The following is a 23722-nucleotide window of genomic DNA, read 5'->3' as shown; positions in this document are numbered from 1 at the left end:
CTCAGTATTTGGCACTATCTTTCTTTTATTTGCTTTTTTGACTCTTTGTTTTGTTTTTCAGATAGTGTCTTGCTATACAGCAGGCTGGGCCTGAACTCACTATGTAGTCCAAGTTGGCCTCAAACTCATGGCGATCATCTTGCCTGAGCCTCCCAAGTGCTGGGACTACAGGTGGGATTATATACCTGGCAGGCACTATCTGGAATAACTGAACATATATATACAGGCCATGCTCAGCATTTCTAACTTTGATATATCTTCCACAAAGAACCCGTAACATATGCACCACTAGATGTATTAAAAAATGTTTAAAGGGTTACTGTTTACAAAAGGAAAAAGCTAAAGACAATTGACATCTCCAGTGGTACACTAGAAAAATAAACTGCATTATATCCGAACAATGGCAAGCTACTCCATGTAACCAAGCTATAGGCCCAAGAACATGGCTCACAAACATTTGTTTCTAATACTTCTCACACTGCAAAAGCAGCTAGACCCCATCCTACAAGCCATTTATGTGAAGTGCAGAAACACGCCAAAACAAAATCTGCAGCTAGATTTTAAATTAGAACAGCAAGTAGGTAGTTACTCAGAGGGAGCAAAGCTGTGTTGAAGCCTGTGATTGACAGGACCCAAAACAACTTCAGGGTTTGGTGAGTGTTGGATTCTATACTGGGAGCAAGATAAATAGATGTTTTATGAAAACTCACTGAGCTGATTCTGACTTGTGCACTTATCTGTTTGAACATTATGTTTCAATTTTAAGATGCTGCCTAACCAAAACTGGCATACAACATAGCCTAGTGATTCTAGTCTTTGGAATACATTCCCAAGAAACTCTTGTATGTATGTGCTAAAAGAAACGTAGTGAGAATGGGAATGAATGCTCCAGAAAGCACTGAATGTTAACAGTCAAAAGTCAGAAAACAACTTTCACAGCCATGATTCAGGAAGATTCACTATGTTAGATTCACACAATGTAATACTATTCAGCAGAGCAAAATAAAAAAATAGAGCTTTAGGCATCAATATACACACACGTCAGAAACCTCCATTGTAAGCAGAAAGCACAAGTTTGATTACAGAAACATGAAAAATATAATTGATAAAACTGGTGGAAAATAAGCAAAACTGTGACACACGCTTGTAATCCCGGCACTCTGAGAAGCTGAGACAGGAGGATCACAAATCTGAGCCCACCCTGGGAAAATCTGTGGCTCAGTAAGATTGTCTCAAAATAAAAATAAAAAAGGACCAGGCGTGAAGGAACATGCCCAGCATTTAGGAGGCTGCACATGTGAGGTCATCCTGGGCTACATGGTGTGACTGTCTCAAAAAAAAAAAGGAAAATAAAAATTAAACAATTACAAAATTAAAGAGACTGGGCATGATAACACACACCTGTAATCCCAGCACTCGGAGGGTGAAGCAGGACTGTTGCAAGTTTGAGACCAGTGTAGGCTAAAAGTGAATTCAAGGCCAGCTTGAACTGCAGAGCAAGACCCTGCCTCAGAAAATTAATTAATTAATTTAAAAAATTTTTTTAAAAACAGGGATGTAGCTCAGTACAAAGGTCCTGAGTTCAATTCCTAGTATTGAAAAAAAAAAAAAAAAACACAAACAAGTACAAAACTTAACATTTCCAAAATATATATTAACTCCAACAAAAAGCAAGGGAGTAACAAATATGGAATTCCTGTGCAGGGGAAGGAGACAGAGATGTACTAGGAGAGGCAAAGCTGCTGGCAGTGAGTGCTCTGTCGCCAACACCAGGGGTTGAAGTCCCTATTCTTTTTTTTTTTTTTTTTTGTCTTTTTCCTTTTTATTGGTACCAGGGATTGAACTCACGACTGCCTGCTTGCAAGACAGGCGCTTTATGTGCTGAGCTAAATCCCCAGCCCCAAAGTCCCTGTTCTTTACATAGGCAATACATATGCTTTCTGTACATTATTTCACACATAGACATTACTTCATAGAGTTTCAACAACTCTTATTTACATGCTAACAGTAAAATTTCACTTTAGGAATTGACCCTGTAAAATTGGGATTCATTTCTTTGAGCTCTTTATATATTCCAGATAATAGTCCTCTGTACAAAGAACACACGGGAAAAAATGTTTTTCTCATTTGCATTTTTTCCCATGCCTAGTCTGTACACGATCCCCTCACTCTAAGTTACTCCCTTTTTTATCTGTTATGATCCCATGTGTTGATTCTTGGCACTATTTCTTGTGCCACTGTGTTCTGTTCAGAAAGTCCTTGCAACACTTAAGTCTTCAAGAGTTTTTACCTATTTCATCTTCCAGCAGATTACAGGCTTCTGTTTTAACATTCAGATCCTTGACCATTTTGATACTAGTTTAGTACACGGTGAGGGATACAGGTCTAGACTGAAACTTCTGCACAGAGATAGCCAATTTCCCCAGCACCATTTACTAAAGAGACTATCTTTCCTCCACTGCATGTTTTCGGTCCCTCTGTCAGAGGCTGAATAGCTGAATGTGCCTGGGGTTATTTCTACATCCTGTGTTCTGTCCCATTGATCCATCTAACTGTTTTTGTGCCAGCACCATGCTGGTTTGACCATTGTAGCTTTAAAATACAACTTCAAATTCAGGATTATGATGCCTCCTGTTTTGCTTTTGTTACCCAAAACTGCCTTTGCTACTGTGGATCTCTTCTGGTTCTGTATGAATTTTAGGGTTATTTTCTTAGTCCTGTGAAGAATGCTGTTGGTATCAGGCTTGGGATTAAAGCAGTGTTACAGTTTTGGAAATATGGCCATTTGAGTATTTTGCTTCTGCCTATCTAAGAATAGGAGATATCTTTGCATCTTCTGCTAGCCTCTTTGATCTCCTTTTTCAGGGTACCATAGTTTTCATTATAGAGGAGTCTCACTTTTTTGGTTAGGTTAATTTCTAAGAATTTTTCTTGACCCTATTACCAATGGTTACTCTAATTTCTTCCTCAGTGAGCTCATTTTTGGTATACAGGAATGCTACTGATTTTTGTTTTGTTGATTTTGTTGTTACACTGCTGAATTTGGCTATTAATTCTAGGAGTCTCTTGGTGGAAGCTATCAGATACATGCAAACGATGATAATTTGATTTCTTCCTTTCCTGTCCACATCTCTTTTATTTCCTTCTCTTGCCTGATTGCCCTGGCTACTGTTATGAGGACTGTGTTAAACAGAAGCAATGATAGTGGACATCCTTGTCATGTTCCTGATTTTAGAGGGAAAGCTTTCCATAAGGTTAAAAGAATAATAAGACAAGCTTAAATATCACATACTTCCTTTTACAGGAGAAACCCAAAATATAAATAAAGAGCAAAATAAAAGACAGATAATAGGAGGTGGAGTGACAGATCTTTTCCAAATGGGAGGGGATTAAGAGATGGAGAGAGGGAAAGGGACGGGGATGAAGAACGAGCTGAGATATGCTCTGCACAGGCACCAACTCCTCAGAAGGAATGCGATCAGTATGCCTCGCAGACTACAAAACCCAAAAACTGAAAAAAGCAGCACCAAAGAAAGCCATTACTACAGCTCAGCCACTGATGATACAATGCCTAAAAGTGACCTAAATGCCTTTGACAGTGGCGCATTAGACGTGGTACATCTGTTCAGCAAACTATTTATCAGAGGCAGGGAAGAAAAGAGACCTTTAAGTGTGACATGAAAGTTTAGGATAGATGAAGGACAAAAGGAGGAAGGTGTGCACTTATTCCCACTCGCCTTAGTGCTCTTCCACCAGCAAACCTTCCTTTGCTTTGTCCTTGACAGTAAACCAGGATGGACACGAAATGGCCCTGGGTCAACGAACACCATTTATATAATATGTCAAGAGTTCAGTTTAGGGCTGGAGACCCGTTCTGATGGGAAGAACAGGATGAAGAGGCCTCAAAGGAGGTGAGAGTAGAGGGGAGAGATTTTTTTTTTTGGGGGGGGTCTCTTTCGTTTTTATCAGTACCAAGGATCGAACTCACGACTGCCTGCTTGCAAGGCAGGCACTTATGCCACTGAGCTAAATCCCCAGCCCCGAGGGAAGAGATTTAAAGGGTTTTGATTTCATCCTTAGAAGCTGGAACCAATGGAGACCACACAGGTTTCATCTGTAAGCTGATGTGAGGAAAGAGAAGGCAATTCAATTTCCAAAAACTTAAGGAGGCTGACACCTCTGAGGAGTTTCCCTCCTGGAACAAAGCATTTGATATTAAAACACATCTAGCCAGGCAACCAAACAAAATAAAGAACTCAAGACAAAAGGACCCTGTGAAGACACTGTGACTCCACTGACTGCCGTGGTGAGAGGAAGCAAGGGAAGGAACACAGACACAGTAAGAAAATGATAAAAGCTCTGATCACTCAAAGAAAGAAAACACCTCAAAGAATGAGGAGGAAGGGAAAAAAGGAGGTGACCTGAAGTATGCCAGATTTACTTCTGATTTCATGGCAGGATGTCAACCAAAGCATCTAAAACAGAAATATGATTTCTTTTTTTTTTTTTTTTTTAAAGAAAAAAGAGTGATTCTAACTTCTTAATATTCACCTATTTTTTTATTCGTCTTTTTTTAGGGAGTTTTTAGTAACTGCTTCTTGGAGTAAAGAAATAATTACTGTATTTTCAGCAATTCTTATGTCACCTCAGCTTCTTTTTCTTAAGTTCACATTATATTCAACCATTTTACAGGAAACCACATGTACAGTACTATTCCTTAACAGGAAGTTATTTAACAACCACTCCCTCTCCGCAGACCTATAGGAATAATCTTGAATGAATCTCATGTGATAGTAGTTATTTCAAGATAATAACTGCATGAATTTTTGGCAATTATCTCTATTCTTTCCTTTATTTCTTGAGTTTTCCAAAATTCAACCCATATTACTTCTCTAATGACAAAATCATTCTAAAGAAAATCTTAGTTTTCAAAAAGTACTTTGACTCGAGAAACAGAAAACACAACTGTCACCTAAGCAGGGGAGAAAATAAGGCACGGGGATAGTTTGAACAATTAGCAGAGATGAAGTCAAGGTTGTACGTTATTTAGAAGGCAAAGGAAAGGCAAGACAATAGGTAATGCCAAATGAGAATTTAGTCAAAGCACAGCACAAAATATAAACCACATCTCATAATTTAGTAACCTAACATTATTACCTAAGTCATCCAGATTCTGTTTCAATAAACTGTTCAGAACTGAAACAACACATAAATATGTTGTGTGGGAGGAGAACAAAGACTAGACTATTAAAGTAGCCTGCTATTTTTGACTGCTCCTTAGCTAAAGTCTCCTTTAAATACAAAGAAATGAAAACTCTCTTATCACTCAAAAAGGAGCCTGGGAAGAAAAAAAAGACAAAACAAAACAAAAGAGGGCAGGGATCTGGGGTACAGGTGCTGGTGAAATTCAAGCAACCATGACCAACTTCCGCCGCTGCACCAGGTCCCCATGCTGCACACACCCAGATGTCCCCACAACTCGGACTCCCTTCCCTCAATGCCCTGCCAGTTCCCTCCAATTGGTTTCTCTTTCACCCTTGGGTGGCCTTCTACCCAGAGGGGTTCAGGGTTCCATCAAATTCTTGAAAGTTACAAAGAATCAATCAATGTCAAATGCTCTCATCACTAAACAATGCAAGTGTGGAGCAGTGCATATGTTAATTAGCCATGTGTGCCTACTTCAAACCAGTGTGACCTACTGTATAACTTTCATTGTCAATTAAAATTAATTTAAAAAAAAAGAACAGGCTGGGAATTTAGCTCAGTGGCATAAGCACCTGCTTTGCAAGCAAGTGGTCATGAGTTCGATACCTGATACAAAAAAAAAAAAATCAATCGCTCAAATGAAACATTTTTACAAGTCTTAACCAGTTCCAGGAAGTTAGTCTGAGGCTCAGATCTAAGCTTTTATCCTTCAGTGCCAAATTACCAACATCAAGAATAATAGATGATCACTGTGCTGTGCTGCAAAAAAAAAGAATAACAGACGGGTGCCAGACATGGCGGACACGCCTGGAAGCCCAGCACTTCGGGACACTGAGGGGGAAACTGTAAGGTCAAGTCCCACCTAAGGTCTCCGACTGGGCCTCAAAGTGAAAAATTAAAAGGGACTGGGACATAGCTTAGTCGAGGAGCATTCCTGAGTTTGATCTCAAGTACCACAAAAGTAAACAAACAAATTAATTAACTGAAAAGGGAGGCTAGGGATGCTGCTCACCCTGGGTTGGAGACTCCATGCTCAAAACAAAAAGGAATAAAATACAGGGTTACCACCACACAGTCCACTGGCCTTAAAGGGAGAATAAGGGAACAGTATAAATAACTTCAAAAAATTTGACAATGTAGATAAAAACCACAAGTTCCTTGAAAATCTTCCAAAGCAGAAAGAATTCATAAACTACCTAAATCACCATAAGCCTATTAAAGAAACTGAATTTGTAAATTCTAAAAACTTCTTAGAAAGAAAACTACTGCCCCAAAATGCCAGTGGATGACTAATAAAGTCAAAGAAACACTAAAAAAACACAAAACCAACATCGACTTTGTACAATAAATTACCCAACAAAACAAAGAAAAATACATTTCCCCATTCATTTTTATGAAGCCAGCACAGCTCTGATAACAGAATCTGACAGTGATATTGTAAGAAAGGTGCCAGATAAGATCCACCATGCACACAGATGCAAAAAAGCACTAAAAAAAAGTGATAAAATCCACCAGTGTATAAAAAGGATACGCCAATCATCGTGGCGCATGCCTATAATCCCCACACTCGGAAGCCTGAAGCAGGAGGATTGCACGCTACAAGTTTGAGCTCTACATGGGCTACAAGGTGAGTTCAAAGTCAGTCTAGACTACATAAGAAAACCTGTGTCAAAAAGAGAAGAAAAAAAAAAAAAGCACACTGGGTATTTTTTCTGGGAATGTGAGGTTATTTTAACATTCTAAAATCAGTGTAACCCACCAAAGGAACAAAACCACATGACCCAAATACTAGATAAAACCCAGCAACCATCCATGATAAAAATTTTCAGCAAAGAAGAAAAACAAAGAAACTTATGCATCCAGAAAAAGGGAATCTAGTAAAAGCTACAGCCAATGGGGCTGGGGATTTAGCTCAGTGGCATAAGCCCCTGCCTTGCAAGCAGGCGGTCGTGAGTTCGATCTCTGGTACCGAGAGAAAAAAAAAAAAAAGCTACAGCCAACATCACACATATGAAACAGAGAACAGGATACGTCCCAGTGGTCAGGAGCGAGACAACATCTGTCTTCACCAGCACTGTGGCCCTGCCCCAAGCAGCAAGGCAAAACAAGAAATAAAGACAACCACGAAAAAAACATAAAAACAATCTTTACTCACAGTTGATATGATTGGTTTGTAGACAACCCAAAGGAATCTACAAGATTTATGAAATTTAATAAGTGAAGCTGATAGTTCCTGGGGGGTAAAAATACCGAAGTGAAGTGTATTTCTCTAACTGCAACAAACTCCTCCTCCTTAAATAAAATTCCACTTGCAATTACAGAAAAAATATCTAGAAACAAATACAATAAAATAGAAAAATGACAACCTCAGTGAAAACTAGAAAAGTGTTGGAAGATATTAAAGGATCCTGGGAAATGTTTTCTGCAAAGGGCTAAGTATATACCTTACACTCTGTGTACCATACGGTCTTCATCACAACTACGCTGCCATTGTCACATACAAGCTGCAAGGGACACTGCTACTAAGCATGGCTCTGTTTCAATTAATTTGGCCCATCAGACATCATTTGGTGACACCAGCTTAGAAGACTAAAAAATGCACAGATGTCAAGTCTCCTGCAAATGATCTGGAAACTCAATACCACATTCCAATCAACATGACAGAGGTTTTTACATAAATTTTGGTAAGCTGATAATAAGAGGGATATGGAAACATAGAATAACCAAAATAATCTTGAAAAGAAAAGCAACACTGGAAGAACTTATACTACCTGATTTTTAAGATTTAATAATGATACAACGGGCGAGACAATGTGGTCTTGAGGAAGGCTAAAGAAAGAAGTCAGTATAAAGTTTAGGAACAAACCTACAGATACAGTCAACTGATTTTTTTTTTTATAAAAGTAAAAGATTACAGAAGAGTAAAGAATAATCTTTTCAACAGGTAATACTAAATGAATAAATGTCTATATGGGAAAAAAACCTTAATTTTTTCCTATTTCTTACTATTCTTTCTCCTATTTCTATACCAGTCAAATACTGTATTAACTCTCAGGACTGCTGACCTAAATGTAAAGGCTAGAACTAAACATGCCTCACATAAAACATACATCTGCAAGGTTGAAAATAGTCAATGGCCTCTAAGAAAAGTTCTAAGCATAAATAAAAAACTGGATAATCTGGGTTTTAAAACTAAAAAGTCTGAAGTCATCAAAAGATCAACTATGAAAATGGAAAGGCAGGGGCCAGGGATAGAGCTCAGCAGCATATCGTCTGCCTGGGGTACACAAGGTCCTGAGTTCGATTTCTGGTACCACTCCCCAAAAAAAGAAAGAAAACAGTCAGGCTATACATAGACTGAGAAGATACACAAAATGCACATACACATTCATATATGTATGAAGAACTCCTACCTATCAACATAGACATACTCTACTTCTTTAAATGGACAGATAATTTCCAAAGAGGAATTGTGAATAGTCAATAAACATGAAAAGATGCTCCACACATCACCAGTTATCAGAAACTGTAAACTAATACCACAGATGTCAAAGCAGACCCACTATACCAACAACAAAAAACAGCTGCAAAAGACACCACCACCGAAGGTTGCAATATGATGCTACAATCATAAGATACCCCTTGGCAGTTTCTTATTTTAAATTTTTTTTTATTTTTTATTCTTTTGTCTTTTTGAGACAGGGTCTCACTATGCAGTTCAGACTGGCTTTTGAGCTCACTCTGTAGCCTAGGCTGGTTTGAACTTGTAACAATCCTCCTGCCTCAGTCTCCTAAGTGCTGGGATTACAGGCATGCCCCACCATACCTGGCTCTCTTGGCAGTTTCTTAAACATCAAATATAAACCTACTACATGACACAGAAATTCTGCTCCTATAAATTTACTGCTAAGAAATTAAAACAGAGGAGCTGGGCATGTTGGCATATGCCTATAACCCAGCACTCAGAAGGCTGAGATAGGAGGATCACTGTTGAGATGAGGGTGGCTTCATACTGAGATGTTATCTGAAAAAAACAAAGAAGAGAAGAGAAAATGCCATAAGATCCCCACATGTAACTACTTTATATAATCAAACCTCAAAAGTAAAAAGATGCAATTTTGCATCTATTAAAAATACTATCACTTAGTGCAAAAAGGTGTTGATATAATGATCACCCTGATCACAGATCTTTACATGTTTAAAAAGTAGTCCGATTGTTTGTATAAACAGTCTTAAAAAGGTGCCTATCATAACTATGTAGTTAAGTGCACTTTCTAGTAGGAGATAGGGAGGCTTCCTCAGTGTAAACTTCTTTCTTAGCATGAGAAACACTTTTTTTCAGGAGGAAAAAAGAGGTTTGTAGAACCAATGAATCACCAAGTATTTCCTTATTAGAGTAGGAAGGCAGAAAAGGGTTAAGAACTTTCAATTTTTATTGGTATATTTATACATGTATGTTTATAATACACATAGTCAATTTACTTCTTAAATCTTAAAATCAGATTAGTATAACACAATCTAAAACTTACTTGTGTTCAAACCCTTATCTGCATTCTGCAAAGTTTAATTTTTTTTTTTTTTTCCAGTGTGGGGATTGAGCCCAGGGCCCTAATACACTCAACAAGAGCTTTACCAATGAGCTGCACTCCCTGGCCTTCATACTTTTTTAATAATGATAATAGTTTGCTTTATTTGCAATTCCAAGGTTTTAAAATTTGATTATAGACTTCAGGGAGAACATGGCAGATAGATAACAGCAGCTACAGAGGTTCTCTGAGACAGTCAGCATAGACTGCAAGAATGGTGCAGTGTAGGGAATCCTAAGTAGGGGGAGATATACTCTGCTGACCCAGGAATGAACTAAGCTGAGAGAAACCAACTGGAAATGCAATCCCAGTGCTATCACTGGAAGAGCTAAAGTCTCAGTGCCAAAGCTGGAACCCACACCTCTGGAAACCATGGCTTGAATTTCCTGCCGCCACCACTGCTGCATCTGAATCGGCACAACAGGGATAGAGTTCCAAAAGCTCTAAGAGCTGGAATTGGCGAACCGAATTGAGAGCAGAGCTGGCGGGGAGCCCTGCATCGACCTGTGTAGAGTGAGAAGAACGGGGACCCTTCCATAGACTAGGAGGTTCCAACAGAGACATTCTGGGACCGGGAAGACTAGCCAGAACAGGACGCTGCAGTGACTTCAGTCACATATTCCCCTCTCAAGCGGGATTGGTGGGGAGCGCTTGACCTGGGTGACGCCGTGGACTAAGACCCAGTAGACTAGCCCAAACCAGGTCCCTGCACCTGGCAGTGCACCCTAATGCAGTGAAGCCTTTAGCAGATTGACTGACCTAGATGGGCGGGCCCAGCTTAGGCAACCCATGTCTGTGTCTCCCTAGTACACTGCAGTGGGCAGGAACACCTAGCCAGCATGATTCAAACAAACTATAACCGACAAAGAAACTGGGCCTCCTATATATGCTTGTATGGAAGGATCAAAAAGTATGGGAAGAGGGAGTAATAAGAAAGGGTCCTCAGTCCCCAATCCTGAGAACACTGATCCAGGAAAGGTAAATGCAAAGGAGAATGAGGACAGAAAACACGCAATATCAGGCACGGCACCAATAGACATAAAGCGTTATCTCCGGGACCTCATAGACGAGTTCAAAAGTAAAGTATTTAATCAAGTAAAGCAAGATATAAGTAGAACAGTTAAAGAAATGCTAAGCACCTCCCAAGAAAAAAACAGATGGTGGAATGGAAGAACAGAAAAAAAGGGGAGAATTGTTTGATGGAGAAAATAGAGAAAATGTAGAATACATGAAGCAGGTTCAAAGAGATTACCAGGAAACTAAAAACTCTATTCAAAGCTGGCAAAACAGCCTGAAAGAAACTAAGGCTAGATTATCTGAACTGGAGAACAGATTTGTAATGCAGGAGCATGAAAGGAAAAACTTCTTAAAAATAACAAGGAAACAAGCAGTAACAATACAAAGGCTAGAAGATGATAAGACGATCTATAACTTAAGAATTAAGAATGTAAAGGAAGAAGCAGGGATACAAACAAATGAACTGCAAAGGCTATTCACAGAAATAATCAAGGAGAACTTCCCTAATATGGAAAAGGTAACGATACTCAGATCTATGAGGCATACAGGACCCCAGTCACCTACAACCCAAACAGAACTACACCTAGGCATATAATAATCAAAATTCCAGAAATCCAATATAAGAACAGAATATTAAGGGGCTGGGGATTTAGCTCAGCAGCATAAGCGCCTGCCTTGCAAGCAGGCAGTCGTGAGTTCGATCCCTGGTACCGATAAAAAGGAAAAAGACAAAAAAAAAAGAACAGAATATTAAAAGCTGTCAGAGACAAGAAACAGATCACTTACAAGCAAACACCCATCAGAATTACAGCAGATTTCTTGGCACAAACCATCAAGTCAGGAAGAGCATGGGGTGAAATAATTTAAGCTTTGAAAGACAATAACTGGGACTGGGGATTTAGCTCAGTGGCACAAGCGCCTGCCTTGCAAGCAGGCAGTCGTGAGTTCGATCCCCGGTAACAATAAAAAGGAAAAAGACCAAAAAAAAAAAAAAAACTTTAAAAAAAAAAGACAATAACCTCCAGCCAAGATTGATATGGCCTGCACAACTGTCCCTAGAAATTAATAGAGAAACAAGGTGCTTCCAGAATAAAGAGGAACTAGGGGAATTTGCAACCACAAATTCAACTCTGCAGAGAATACTTCAGGACATTCTAAAAGAGAAAAATACCAAGTTTCCAGAAATATTGGAAGAGAGGCCACAATGAATGAAGCAGAAAGTGAAATGAAGACGACAAACTGACAACTAATAACAGAAAAAGAGTTCAACAGAAATGAGGCAGAGAAGGTTGGATGGTAGGAACAGCTATTTTGGAGAAAACAATACATCATAATAGCTAGTGTTGATTTAATATCATCTTGTTTTGAAGTCCCATCAAGCTTTTGTTCTTCTGTCTCCATTGGTCTTAACAAGTTGTATCTTATTGGATTTTATTATATGTGAAAATATAAACAAAAACTTTTATAGACAAAGAGATAATACAGAAACCATTGTTCACTTTCTGTTAGTTGGTTCTAAACACCCTGTAATACTGTCATTCTCTTGAATGGTTTTACATTGTCTTGATATGTTTGATGCTACAGTATACGAAGTTATACTCAAAGATTTCAAGGAAAGAGACTATGGTAACTCCTTTTATGTCGGGATATCTTGTGGTAAAACACTATTTTGCTTAAATGGTTATGTTCTGACTTGTGCTGTTTTGTTGTTATGTCCTCTTTTATCTCAATCTCCTTTTTTAAATTATTTTGTCTTTTTAATTAAGGGAAAAAATAAAAAATAGCAGGATATATTATAGTAACCCACTTTGATTTCCTAGTAACTTGATTTGAAACCCTGCATTCCTCTCACCATCTTGTTTTGACTGATTTTACTCTATTCTGTTTTGCTTGATAGTACCAAGTTTGAGAGTATAGGCAACAACTGTGAAGACAATAAGACTATGATGCCCAATTTTTACTATTTTACTATTTTTACTGTTTTACTATTATCTTCTTTTGAAGTCCTGTAATGTCTCCAATGTTTTGGTTTTATTGGTTTTGTTCTTTACTGTTTTGTTCAATTTTATTATAACTGATGATATAGGCAATTCTTTTTTTTTTTTTTTTTTTGTCTTTTTCATTTTTACTGGTACTGGGGATCAAACTCATGACTGCCTGCTTGCAAGGCAGGTGCTTATGCTGCTGAGCTAAATCCCCAGCCCCAGGCAATTCTTTTTAAGATAGCAAGAGGCATCATGGTAACCACTGTTGATCACCTTGTATTCTGTTTTTACATTATGTACTATGTCCAGCCTTTGGATTTTTTAAAAAAATTTTTTATTTAAAAGGAAAAAAAGAAAAACAAAACAAAACAAAACAGTATAAGGGTACAAGTAATACAGAATCATTAAAAAACGGTAAGAAATCACTAGTAAATAGATTACATATTGTCATCTTAGAAATAGTTGTTCAAGTTACAGGATCAAAGCATACAAAGTGGACATTCAAACAGTGAGACTGCAAACAGTTGTGTTCAATGATCCAACAAAAACTTAGTAATATGGTCATCTATCTTACCACACCTAAACACACTTGCAGTTGTATCCTTTAGAGTACTTTTTTCTCTTCTCTTTTTTACAACAAAATTTATACATTTTGGGTTTTATTATTCCCACAGTTCTTATTACTTTTTTTTTTTTGGAAGAGAATAAAACCAAATATGACAAATCAAAGCAGTTAGTCAAAACAAAGGATAGACATAGCACATGATGTAAAAACAGAGTACAAGGTTATCAACAATGGTTACCATAATGCCTCTTGCTTCCTTAAAAAGAATTGCCTATATCCATCCTTTGGATCTGACTCTGTTTTGATATGTCACATTTGGTTTTATTTTCTTCAAAAAAAAGTAACAAGAACTGTGGGAGTAATAAAACCCAAAATGTGTAATTGTCATTGTAAAAAAAAGAGAGGAAAAGAAAGTGCTCTAAAGGATATACCTGCTTGTATATTTAAGCGTATAAGATAGATAACCGTATTACTGAGTTTTTGTTGGATCACTGAACAGAACTGTTTGCAGTCTCACTGTTTGTCCACTTTATGTGCTTTAATTTTGTAACTGGAACAACTATTTCTAAGATGACAATATGTAATCTATTAACTAGTGATTTCCTATTGTTTATTTTATTTTTGAAATTCTGTATAACTGGTACCCTTTTTCTGTTTTTTTTTTCTCCTTAAATAAAATTTTTTTTAAAATTTGATTATATACTTTATAAAACCTTTCCATTTGCTCTATAAAAGGTGATATTTGAACTAATAAGTATTTTTCTGGTAATGATTGTATATCTGTGTCAATATACTACAAACCACAGGATTGTACAATTTAAACAGGTGAGTTTTATGATATGTATATTATTCCTCAATTTTAAAAAAAAGAAAGTATTTTCTTCTGGAATTTGATTTCTAATATTTTTAATGTATTCAAAGTATGAGTGACATTCTTACAGGTTAATGCCTCTAACACACTAATTTATGTACTTTTAAACACTAACTGTCAAATTTCAAAAGCTGCACATTGTGCCCATGAGCACATTAGCACTATGGCTAATTCCTAACGTTCAAATGCATCCGTTCATCTCTTCTTCCTTACTAACAAGATCTGGTTTTTTTGAGTATTGCAACATGATCAGTTATAAAATATTTCCTTCCTTTGTCCTGCCTACTGTCCAGAGTAGCTATACAATACTGTCCTACTTAATGAAGAATAAACAGAAATCTGAACTTCTAAGAAATCTGTTTTACACTAACAGAGGGACAGGCCGGCTGGCACACCTCTTTGCCTTGTCTTTTTGCTCTCTTCTAATTAGAGTTTGGACACAGTAGTTGTAGCTGGTGATACAGCAATTATCTGGTGAACCTGAGGATAGAAGATAAACTAAATTAGATGGCCAGACTGAAAACTAGAAAGAGATTTCCTTGGGGATCTAAACTAACCCTCAGCAGTCTATTTTCCAAGTTGCTTAGATGAGAGAGAAGTACACCCTTATGTGGTTTGCCTAGTGTGGCTGGGACTCTGTTCCACACAGACCCATGCAACACACTGAAATGAAAATACAGTTTCTATACGCTGACAACTAAATCAGTGTATCAGTAAGTTCTAAAGGAACCCCAGGGAAAGCATACCTTCATAGTATTTGGTTTCATACCACACCGGTAAGTCTTTGCTATCTGTGGAGTAAGCTGGATTTCCTTGGTAAGCTGCCTCCACTTCCTACACTCAGGTTTTGTACACTGCACCTAGAAAGGAAATGAGTCCAGGTTAGTAGCTCAGCTCATCCTGAGCTCCCACTTCTATCCTCCATCTCTCACTCTGCCCTCTGTTAATTTCTCAGTGTGACACATAATCACAGTATATATGGTAATTCATTAGGGGACGCTGGGTGAAGGACTTACGTGAATTCTCAGCACTATCTTTGCAACCTTCTATAAATGTTAAACTGTTCAAAAATTAAAAATTTATTTTTAAAAAATGTGGATATCCATATGTAGAAGAATGAAGTCATACTGACTTCACACACACATAAAAATTAACTCAAAAGGGTTAAACACCTAAACATAAGAGATAAAATAATAAAACTCTTAGAAGGAACACAGGGATAGGTTTTCATGACCTTCAATTCAGCAGAGGATTCTTCGTCATTATTCTAAAAGCATGAACAAATTTTTTTTTAAAAGAAAAGCGAAATTTAACTTGATCGAAATTTAAAACTTTCATGAATCGAAGGGCATTAGCAAAGTGAAAAGATAACTCAGAAAAAAATATTTGCAAATCATAGATCTGATAAGGGCTTAGTGCCTAGAATATAAAGAATTCTTACAACTCAAAAACAAAAAGGTAAACAACTCAAACTAAAAATTAGCCAAGGACCTAATTACACAGTTCTCCAGGGAAGATAAGACAAGTGACCGACAAACACAGGAAAAGGTGTATCCATCAGTCATTAGGGGAATCTAATCAAAACCAAAGTGAGGCACCACTTCACATCCACTCAGCTAGTACTAAAAAAGCAAGCAAGAAGTGGGGAGGAAGTGGAGAAACCCGAACCCTCCCACATGGCAGATGGGAATGAAAATGATGCGGTAGCTACAGAAAATGCACATGGAGGTCTTTCAAGGTTAGACATCGAATTACCAAGTGACCCAGCCATTCCATTCCTACATATATAGAACTAAAAGAACTCTAAACAGACATTCAAACAAATATTCATAAATATTCATACATGAATGTTCATAGCAATACTATTCACAGTACCTCAAAGGTTGAAATAACTCAAATGTCTCTGAAAAGATGAAGGGATACACAAAATAAGGCATAGCTTTCCAGAGGAATATTACTTACCTGTACAAAAAATGAAATAGTGATGTAAACTACAAGAATGAATCTCAAAACACATTGTGCAAATGGAAAAAACCACAAAGCCAGATGGCATGACTTCATTTATTTTGCTTTTTTAATGTTCTTTCTTTTGTTTTTTGAGACAGTCTTGCTAAATAGTTCAGGTTGGCCTTGAACTCACTGTCTAGTCCAGGCTGGCCTCAAATTCATGGTAATCTTTCTGTCTCAGCCTCCCAAGTGCTAAGATTACAGGCATGTACAACCACGCCCAGCTCATGATTGCACTTATGAGAAATATCCAAAATATGCAAAATCCATAAAGACAAGAAAGAGACTAGCAGTCTCTATGGACTGGAGGGTGAGTGGCTGCTACATGAGTATACACTTTGGAATTCATCGCAAGTAGTGCTGAATAACATTGCAAATACAGTAAATGTCATGGAACTGTACCTTCTAAAATGGTTAATGTTAGATGTCACGGTGCAGTGCAACAACAGAGCTTATGCCATGCACATACATAAAGAAGTGTACAATAAAATGGTTCATTTTGTTTTGTGAATTTTATTTCAATTAAAAAATTTTAAGTGTGCACAGAGTAGCCCAGAATTAGTTATACTAAGAAAGTCAGCTAATCATTTAATTGGTTGTATATGTATATGACATACGCAACCACTAAAATATATTTTCAAAGAGTGCCTAAATGAAAATAATGACAATATGAAATTAGATTTAAAATGAAGTTATTAAAAACTATATTCTAAGTATGGTTTTTAAACTTAGTAAAGATTTGTATATAAAACACAAAATTATGTTTCAATTGACCCAAAAGTATAAACAGAAAAAAGGCTGCAAGTGTCACATTTAGCAATGGCAATCATGAGCTGGCAATCAATCTGTGGTTTTGTCCTATACTCTGTTGAACTAAGCTTTCTTCCTTTTTTTGTATCAGGAATCAAATTCAAGACCTTGTGCTTGCCAGGTAGGCACTGCGCTGCTGAGCTATATTCTTAGTCCTTTTTTTTTTGAGACAATGTCTTGCTGGTAGTAAGGCTGGCCGGGACTTGCTGTGCAGCCAGCATAGCCTCAAACTCACAGCAATCCTCCCGTCTCAGCTGCCTGAGTGCTGGAATTACAGGCACCTGCCACAATGCCCAGACTAAGTTTTCTACAAAAAAAAAAAAAATTTTTTTAATGTTATTTGCTATAATAATTATAGAAAGAACAGTAAATGTAAAAAACAAAGACTTTCCCAAAGCCAGTCTTCCCCCATTCCTCTTGCTGTTAGCTTCACAAATGCCTCACAGAAGAATGCAATAACACTTCCTTACCCAGTAAGGGAGCTGCTGGTCGGCCATGAATGCTTTGGGGCTGGGCTCCGTTTTGCCGTTGCTGGTCCAAATTTTTTTCCACGTAATATATTTGTCATATCCATCTTTATGGCTGAAGACAACAGAAACAAATGAACCAAGCTGTGAGTTAATCAGCTTTTCAAAACACAGATTTCACTAGCTTTGTCACAAGGAGGGACATTACTATGACCTCCACACAGCAGGCTGTCAGAGGGGTGCTTAAAACAAACAGGAAGGTTAGATTATTATTTGAAGGAAGAGTTAGAATATATGTGAATGCACCCTGAAATCTTCAGGCAGTCACTAAAAATTACATAAAGATATGAAATAATTACAATTATAAAATGCTCAATTAAAATTAGAAAAGGCAATAAAAAGAGGAACAAAGAGAAAACTGTACCAATACAGAAAACAACCCCGTGATATATTTTAATTCAACTATAAAGATAATCACTTAAAATAACAGAAACACATAAAAGGCAGTTGTAAACTAAACAACTTATTTTTAAATGACCTTGGATCAAAGAGAAAGACTTAGGGTAAATTTAAAAACACTATATACAAAAAGAAAACAATAATAAAATCAAAATTTGTGGAACACTGTGTAGCTAAATCAGTACTTACAGGGAAACTTAAAGAGTACTGAATGCAGTTATTTAAAGATGACCAAAATCAATACACTTAAACTTCTAACTTAAGGAACTAAAGGAGAAATCTGATGTAAGCAGAAGAAAGTAAATAAAAATCAGAGTATAAGGAAATTGAAAATAAAACTAAAACCAAAATCTGATTCTTTGAAAAGATCAATAAAACTTCTATGCCACCAATCAAGACAACTGAAAAGAAAGGGAAAAAACAAAACTGATAAGGCCACTAGCTGTCAGCACCTTTGTCTCCTATTTCTGAATCCTGACCCTAGGCTCTGTCACAGCTGCTCTGAGATCTCTCAGAACTTGCAGACTATAGGGAGTAAACTGTTCCATGAGAGACATGTTTCAAACCTTGAGTGTGTGCACACATAACCATGCACATGCATAAACCACAGAATCAAGGTCCTGGTCAGAGTTATTGTGACTGCTGTAGCCACAGCTGAAACAGCACAATAGCTCAGAAAGCCTAGAGAATAATCCTTAACCATTTGATCCCACTGTGGCCCCCACCAAGCACAAGCTAAACACTAGCAAACAAACCTTCTGTAGTAATGGTCAAAGCATTCGTTGCAGAAATGTTCCCCACAGGAAAGGTGATACCATCGGGATGTGTAGCCATTTTTGGCACATCTGAAATGAGCAAAAACATAGTTTGCTAATGAATAAACATTTCTTTTCACTTAAAAAAATTAGCAGCAGGTTCTATTCCATTATCTCCACTCGGCACTCCTATAGCTATGGGCCAACAACAGGGGAAACTGCATGAATGACAAGAGAGCACTGGTCGAGTATCTTTTATCTAAAATGCATGACTCCAGGAATGTTTTGGATGTCAGATGCCTGGATTTTGGACTATCTGCATGGGTTATCTGGGGGATGGGAGCAAAGTCGAAATACAAAATCCATTTGTTTCATATGTATCTTACATCATGACCAAAGGCTATGTACAAAATTTATGTTATATATAAAATGTTTAAGGCACCTACACTTTGCCTTAGGTCGATCACATGAGGGCAGGTGTGGAAGTTACCACTTGGAGTGTGATATCATACTACCACTCAAAACAACTTGAATTTTAAAGTGCTTTGGATTCCTGATTGGAGAAGTTCCACACATACTACACATGAAGGTTAAAGGGAAACTGACCAGTTGTACCTAACCTAGCTGGCTGCCCGGAATCTCGCCAAGACTCCCTAGAGCTTTGAGCGTGTTTCACAACACAAAGCAATGACGTCACTGCACTTGCTCCAAGTCACACAATAACACTGGCTCAGTACTGGAGTCATGGATCTGGCCACCTGCACTCTGAATACTAAGCTGGTGGTAAGCAACACAACCCGACAAATAGCAGGTAATACTGCCAGAGAATGAAGAGCCACACCATAGGAACATCATCACCACCACCCTCTTTCTGTGCCTAAAAACAGCAGGATTTGTTTCCTACATTTTATTGAACAGGCTCACATTGATGATTTTTCTGTGCACGTTAAAATGGTTACATTTGTCCCATCCCAACAAAAATGGCAAGACTGCAGTTAACTACACAGTTTCTATGAGACCTATGTACGGATACAGGAAGAAGAGTCATCTTACGTGAGGGAGAAAAGAAGTACAGTAAAAAGTGAAAAGTAAACAGGGCTGGTCTCTACTGGAGCATGAGAATGCTTTCGACTGTGTCGCCACGCTGCACCTGTCCCCCAGTCAGCCCGGACAGGTGCAGCTGAGGTTGGCTGCACTGGAGGACGCTGTATTGCAGAATGGATATGGGTGTGGTCCCTTCCTGCAGAGTAACAGGGTGTGTTGAGGGGGCTGCCAGTGAGCAGCAGATGTCTGAGCAATGTCTCTATGACCAGGAAACTTCCAGTACCTACTTCTTCCTTTAGGAAAACTATCTTCACAGATGATTTCCCCCCTCACATGGTCTCACAGACAGAACGCAAGGCCAACCCTGTCCGGTTAAACAGACCTTTCTGAAGCACTTGCAAAGCACACGGGACACGTTGCTGTGCAGCCTGCCTTTTCACACTTCCGGTATTTCTTCTCGGACACACCATCTTCATCCTCGTCCGCGGTCTCTGCTACTTTTTTCTTTGCCTGTGAAAGCAGCAGCTGAGGTTAAAACTTCATAGGACAAGAGGTGACAGCAGTGGGAGGTTTACTAAAATCACATCCGTGTTAGAAGTTTTTCTTTTGTTCTGTTTTTGCAGTGCTGGCTATGGAACCCAAGGTCGTCTCATCAAGCTACATTCCCAGTCTGTCTATCTATTTATTTAGACAGGGTCTTGCTTAATTGCCCAGGCTGAGTTCCAACTTGTACGCTTCTTGCCTCAGCCTTCCAGAGTACTGGGATTATGAGTGCGCACCATTACACCAGGCTGTGTCAGAAGCTCTAAATATAAAGGTCAGCAATATCCTGGCGGAACAGGAGCTGACTGACCTAGCAAGTTCTTCACAACTGCACTGTGCAAATAATTCACTACCGTGTCAGACACAGAAACAGCTCTTCAACCTCAAGTATCCAACAATGCAAATGTATGTGAGCCTTTCTGAGGAAAGAGTGACATTAGAATACACAAAAGCCACTCTCAAATTAAGAATTTCTTCTTTCTTTCCTTGGAAACCTTTCAGTACTACAGATTTTAAAAAAAACTAGAAAAAGTTATGTCGTTCAATTTTTCTCGTAAATAGACAACAGCTGTACCCAAGGAAAAGAAGGACCAAAGCCTTACAGGTAAAGTTCTAGCTGCACCCAAGCGACTCTGCACTGAGGTCTAAGTTGCTCTGAACGACATCCAAGCCAAGCAGGATCTGGCCTGGCCTCCTACCCTGGAAGCAACAGCACTGCTGCAATTCCTGGATCGCCCTGTGCTGATTCACACAAGCCCTTCTCCTCACAAAAGCTCTCTTGGCCAGTAGGCCACTGTTTGCCACATCTTATCACTTTATCATGCAGGGTTTTGAAATATCACAATTTCTCTACACAGTCGATTTGAGGCTTGGAGTTAGTCTTTCCAGAGCTTACTCTTCAGGCCTGGTTTTAATATTTTTGTATCCTCAGAAAAGGTTTGTTGAATGAACAAATGAATAATACCTGTCTCCCGGAGCTCCTCAAAGGAAGGCTATCTGGAGTTAGATCAAACGCTGTTCTTTTCTTTGACCTCCCGCGAGGGGCTGCCATTGTATTAGAGACCTAAAATAAAAAACAAAAAGACAAAATTTTCACCATTAAGCATCAGCATCTGCTAGAGTTTTCAACAACCTAAAGTTATTAGATAACTTAGTAGGAATTAGTGCATAGTCTGCAGTCTGCAGTGTGTAGCTCAGTGGTAAAGGATGAGATTAGCATGCATAAAGCCCTGGACTCAACTCTCAGCATTAAAAATAAATAAATATGCTAGTTGTTGTGGTGCACACCTGTAACTCCAGCACTTAGGAGGCTAAGCAGGAGTACTGCCATGAGTTCAAGGTCAGCCTGGGCTACATAGTAAGTTCAAGGCCAGGTTGAACTACACAGTAAGACTTTGTCTCAAATAAAAAAAGTAGTTAAAGAGGAAATGAAAATATAAGCTATAGAAGTCATTATTAAACTTGAAGTTTTTTTCAGCTTAATAATGTAAATGAGATATGTACTGACATTTTTTGCCACTTATTTTCATCTCCGTATTTCCACTGTTGCATGTCTTGAAGGAAAGAAAGAATTTACATAAAGCTGGAATGTTTAAAATTGTTGTGCTTTTAAACACAACTTTAGAAATACTAAACTGTAATTAAACCAGTGTACTGAAAGTTTCCCGTGATTCTTCAAAAAACACAATTAAATATAATCATTTGATTTCATGTTCAATGTTTATATGCAGATTTCTTCCTAATTTTTCAATGCACAGATTTAATTTTAATGTACTAAAACGTGGGCTGGATCTTTGTGGTGTCTTCGTAAATACATAAGTAGAAATATCAATATGCAAATTTGTATTTGAATAATCCCAGGTTTCTGCTTTCACTTTTTTCCAGCATTGGGGATAGAATTAGACCTTTCATACTGAATTACAGTCCCAGCCCTTTCTTTATTATGAGGGAGGATCTCATTAAGTTGTTAAATTGCCCACACTGGTCTGGAACTTGAGATCCTCCAGCCTCAGCCTCCCAGAGCGCAGGGATTTACAGGCATGTGCAACCACACTTGGCTTCAAGACGAGTTTTTTAAAACACAAAATTCATGAAAACATGAGTCAAAGGAGCTTCAGGTTAGATTACGTATAGAATAGTCAGCATAATTTTTAGAAATTGGACAAACTACTAAAAACTTAAAGGTATTTTTTACCGTTTCATTTAAGACAGAGCAAAACTAGCTTCCTGTCATTCCCACACTAATCGAATTTTTATAAATATAGACCGAGTACAATAATTCAACACTGAATTATTACAATCTTCAAAATCCAGTTCAATAATTCAGTACTGAGTCCTCAAGTGCTTGGATGTCTTCAATTGACTACTTCCCTCTGCCTAGAAGATAATTAATTATTGATGGTGGTTGTCTTAAGCACCTCCCAAAGAAAACCTCCCCCTCCTCACCTGCCTTTCTTCAGCTAAAATAGATATAAAAACAAAATAATAACCGGCAACAAAAGTGCGGAGCTGTGTGTACATATGGGGGCTCCCTCCTCAACCAGAATGGCCACAGAGCCCAGAAAACTCACCCAGAGGACGACTGGGCCTCTACCTGGCTGGGTTCCAGATCCCTGAACCCCCAACTTGGTCCAGCTGGGCCTGGCCCCGTCTTCCCCTCTCGCCCACCAGCTAGCGAAGTGCGGGTCGGTGCTCCCTTCAGCAGGCGCCCACCTCGTCGCCGCACTTGCCGGGCGCCGCGGACTCCGACTCTCGAGACGGGGGTCCCTGAGGGGCCGGGCTGTGACAACCCCTACAAGGGCGCCGCAATGCTCCCCGATGGGCATAGCGCTGCCCTGGGCTCGACTCTGTGTGGAGGGACTCGTGAGTCTCGGGGCGCAGGCACCGCCGAGCAAGGGGAAACCTGCAGGGGGTCGGGGAGCCGGGTACACCAACAGCCTGGCCCGGGAATTCCCCTCATTCCACGGGGATCCCCAGCCCGCAGCCCTTCCCATCGCGGGCGGAAAGACGGATCCGCTCCTGGGACCCCAGCTGCCTCCCGCCGGGAAGAGGGGCGCTCCTGGGGACAGGAGGAGGGTTCGATCCCAGCCCAGCCGCTCAGTGCGGCGCTGTCACCTGAAAGCCGCCACCGCCCCCACGCCCGCCCGCTGAGCCGCGAGCAGCCTACCTCAGAGCACCGAGAGCCGGTGCGAGCTCTGGACCGCGGGACCCGCCGCGCAGCCCGCCGCAGCCCCACTCAGCCGCCGCCGCCGTCGCCGCCGCTTCCGCCCCTCTAGCGGCGTGACCCGGAGTGGGCGGAGCCGTGGGCACGGCGAGCCTGGGGACCGCCCCGCCCCCGCCGGCACGCGCCCCGCCCCGGCCACTTCCGCCGTTGCGCAGACCTGGCCTGGGGGGCGGGGCCTCGTGCTT

General features: G+C 39.3%; 1 protein-coding gene across 2 annotated transcripts in view; it reads right to left on the bottom strand.

Annotated features, from left to right (window-relative positions):
* The window catches only part of Kdm1b (lysine demethylase 1B), a 57418-nt gene extending 33782 nt beyond the window's left edge, over positions 1 to 23636 (bottom strand). Inside the window, exons 1-6 of one of the 2 annotated variants that reach the window (XM_003468762.5) lie at positions 23481 to 23636; positions 21279 to 21377; positions 20154 to 20281; positions 18728 to 18817; positions 17517 to 17628; positions 14976 to 15089 (exon numbers count right to left, since the gene is read on the bottom strand). In XM_003468762.5, coding sequence (XP_003468810.2) covers positions 14976 to 15089; positions 17517 to 17628; positions 18728 to 18817; positions 20154 to 20281; positions 21279 to 21365 — 531 coding nt within the window. In that variant the 5' untranslated portion in view covers positions 21366 to 21377; positions 23481 to 23636. Of the gene's footprint in view, positions 1 to 14975; positions 15090 to 17516; positions 17629 to 18727; positions 18818 to 20153; positions 20282 to 21278; positions 21378 to 22508; positions 22531 to 23480 lie in introns of those variants that run through there. The other variant, XM_023564718.2, reaches the window with a different exon arrangement.
* Positions 23637 to 23722: the final 86 nt, after the last annotated feature.

Source organism: Cavia porcellus, unplaced genomic scaffold (assembly GCF_034190915.1).
Source record: "Cavia porcellus strain 051 isolate PalLab524CR breed Dunkin Hartley unplaced genomic scaffold, mCavPor4.1 scaffold_13, whole genome shotgun sequence".
In the NCBI taxonomy this organism is placed as follows: domain Eukaryota; kingdom Metazoa; phylum Chordata; class Mammalia; order Rodentia; family Caviidae; genus Cavia; species Cavia porcellus.
The sequence above is the reverse complement of the archived record's forward strand: the minus strand, read 5'-3'. Positions and strand labels throughout refer to the sequence as shown.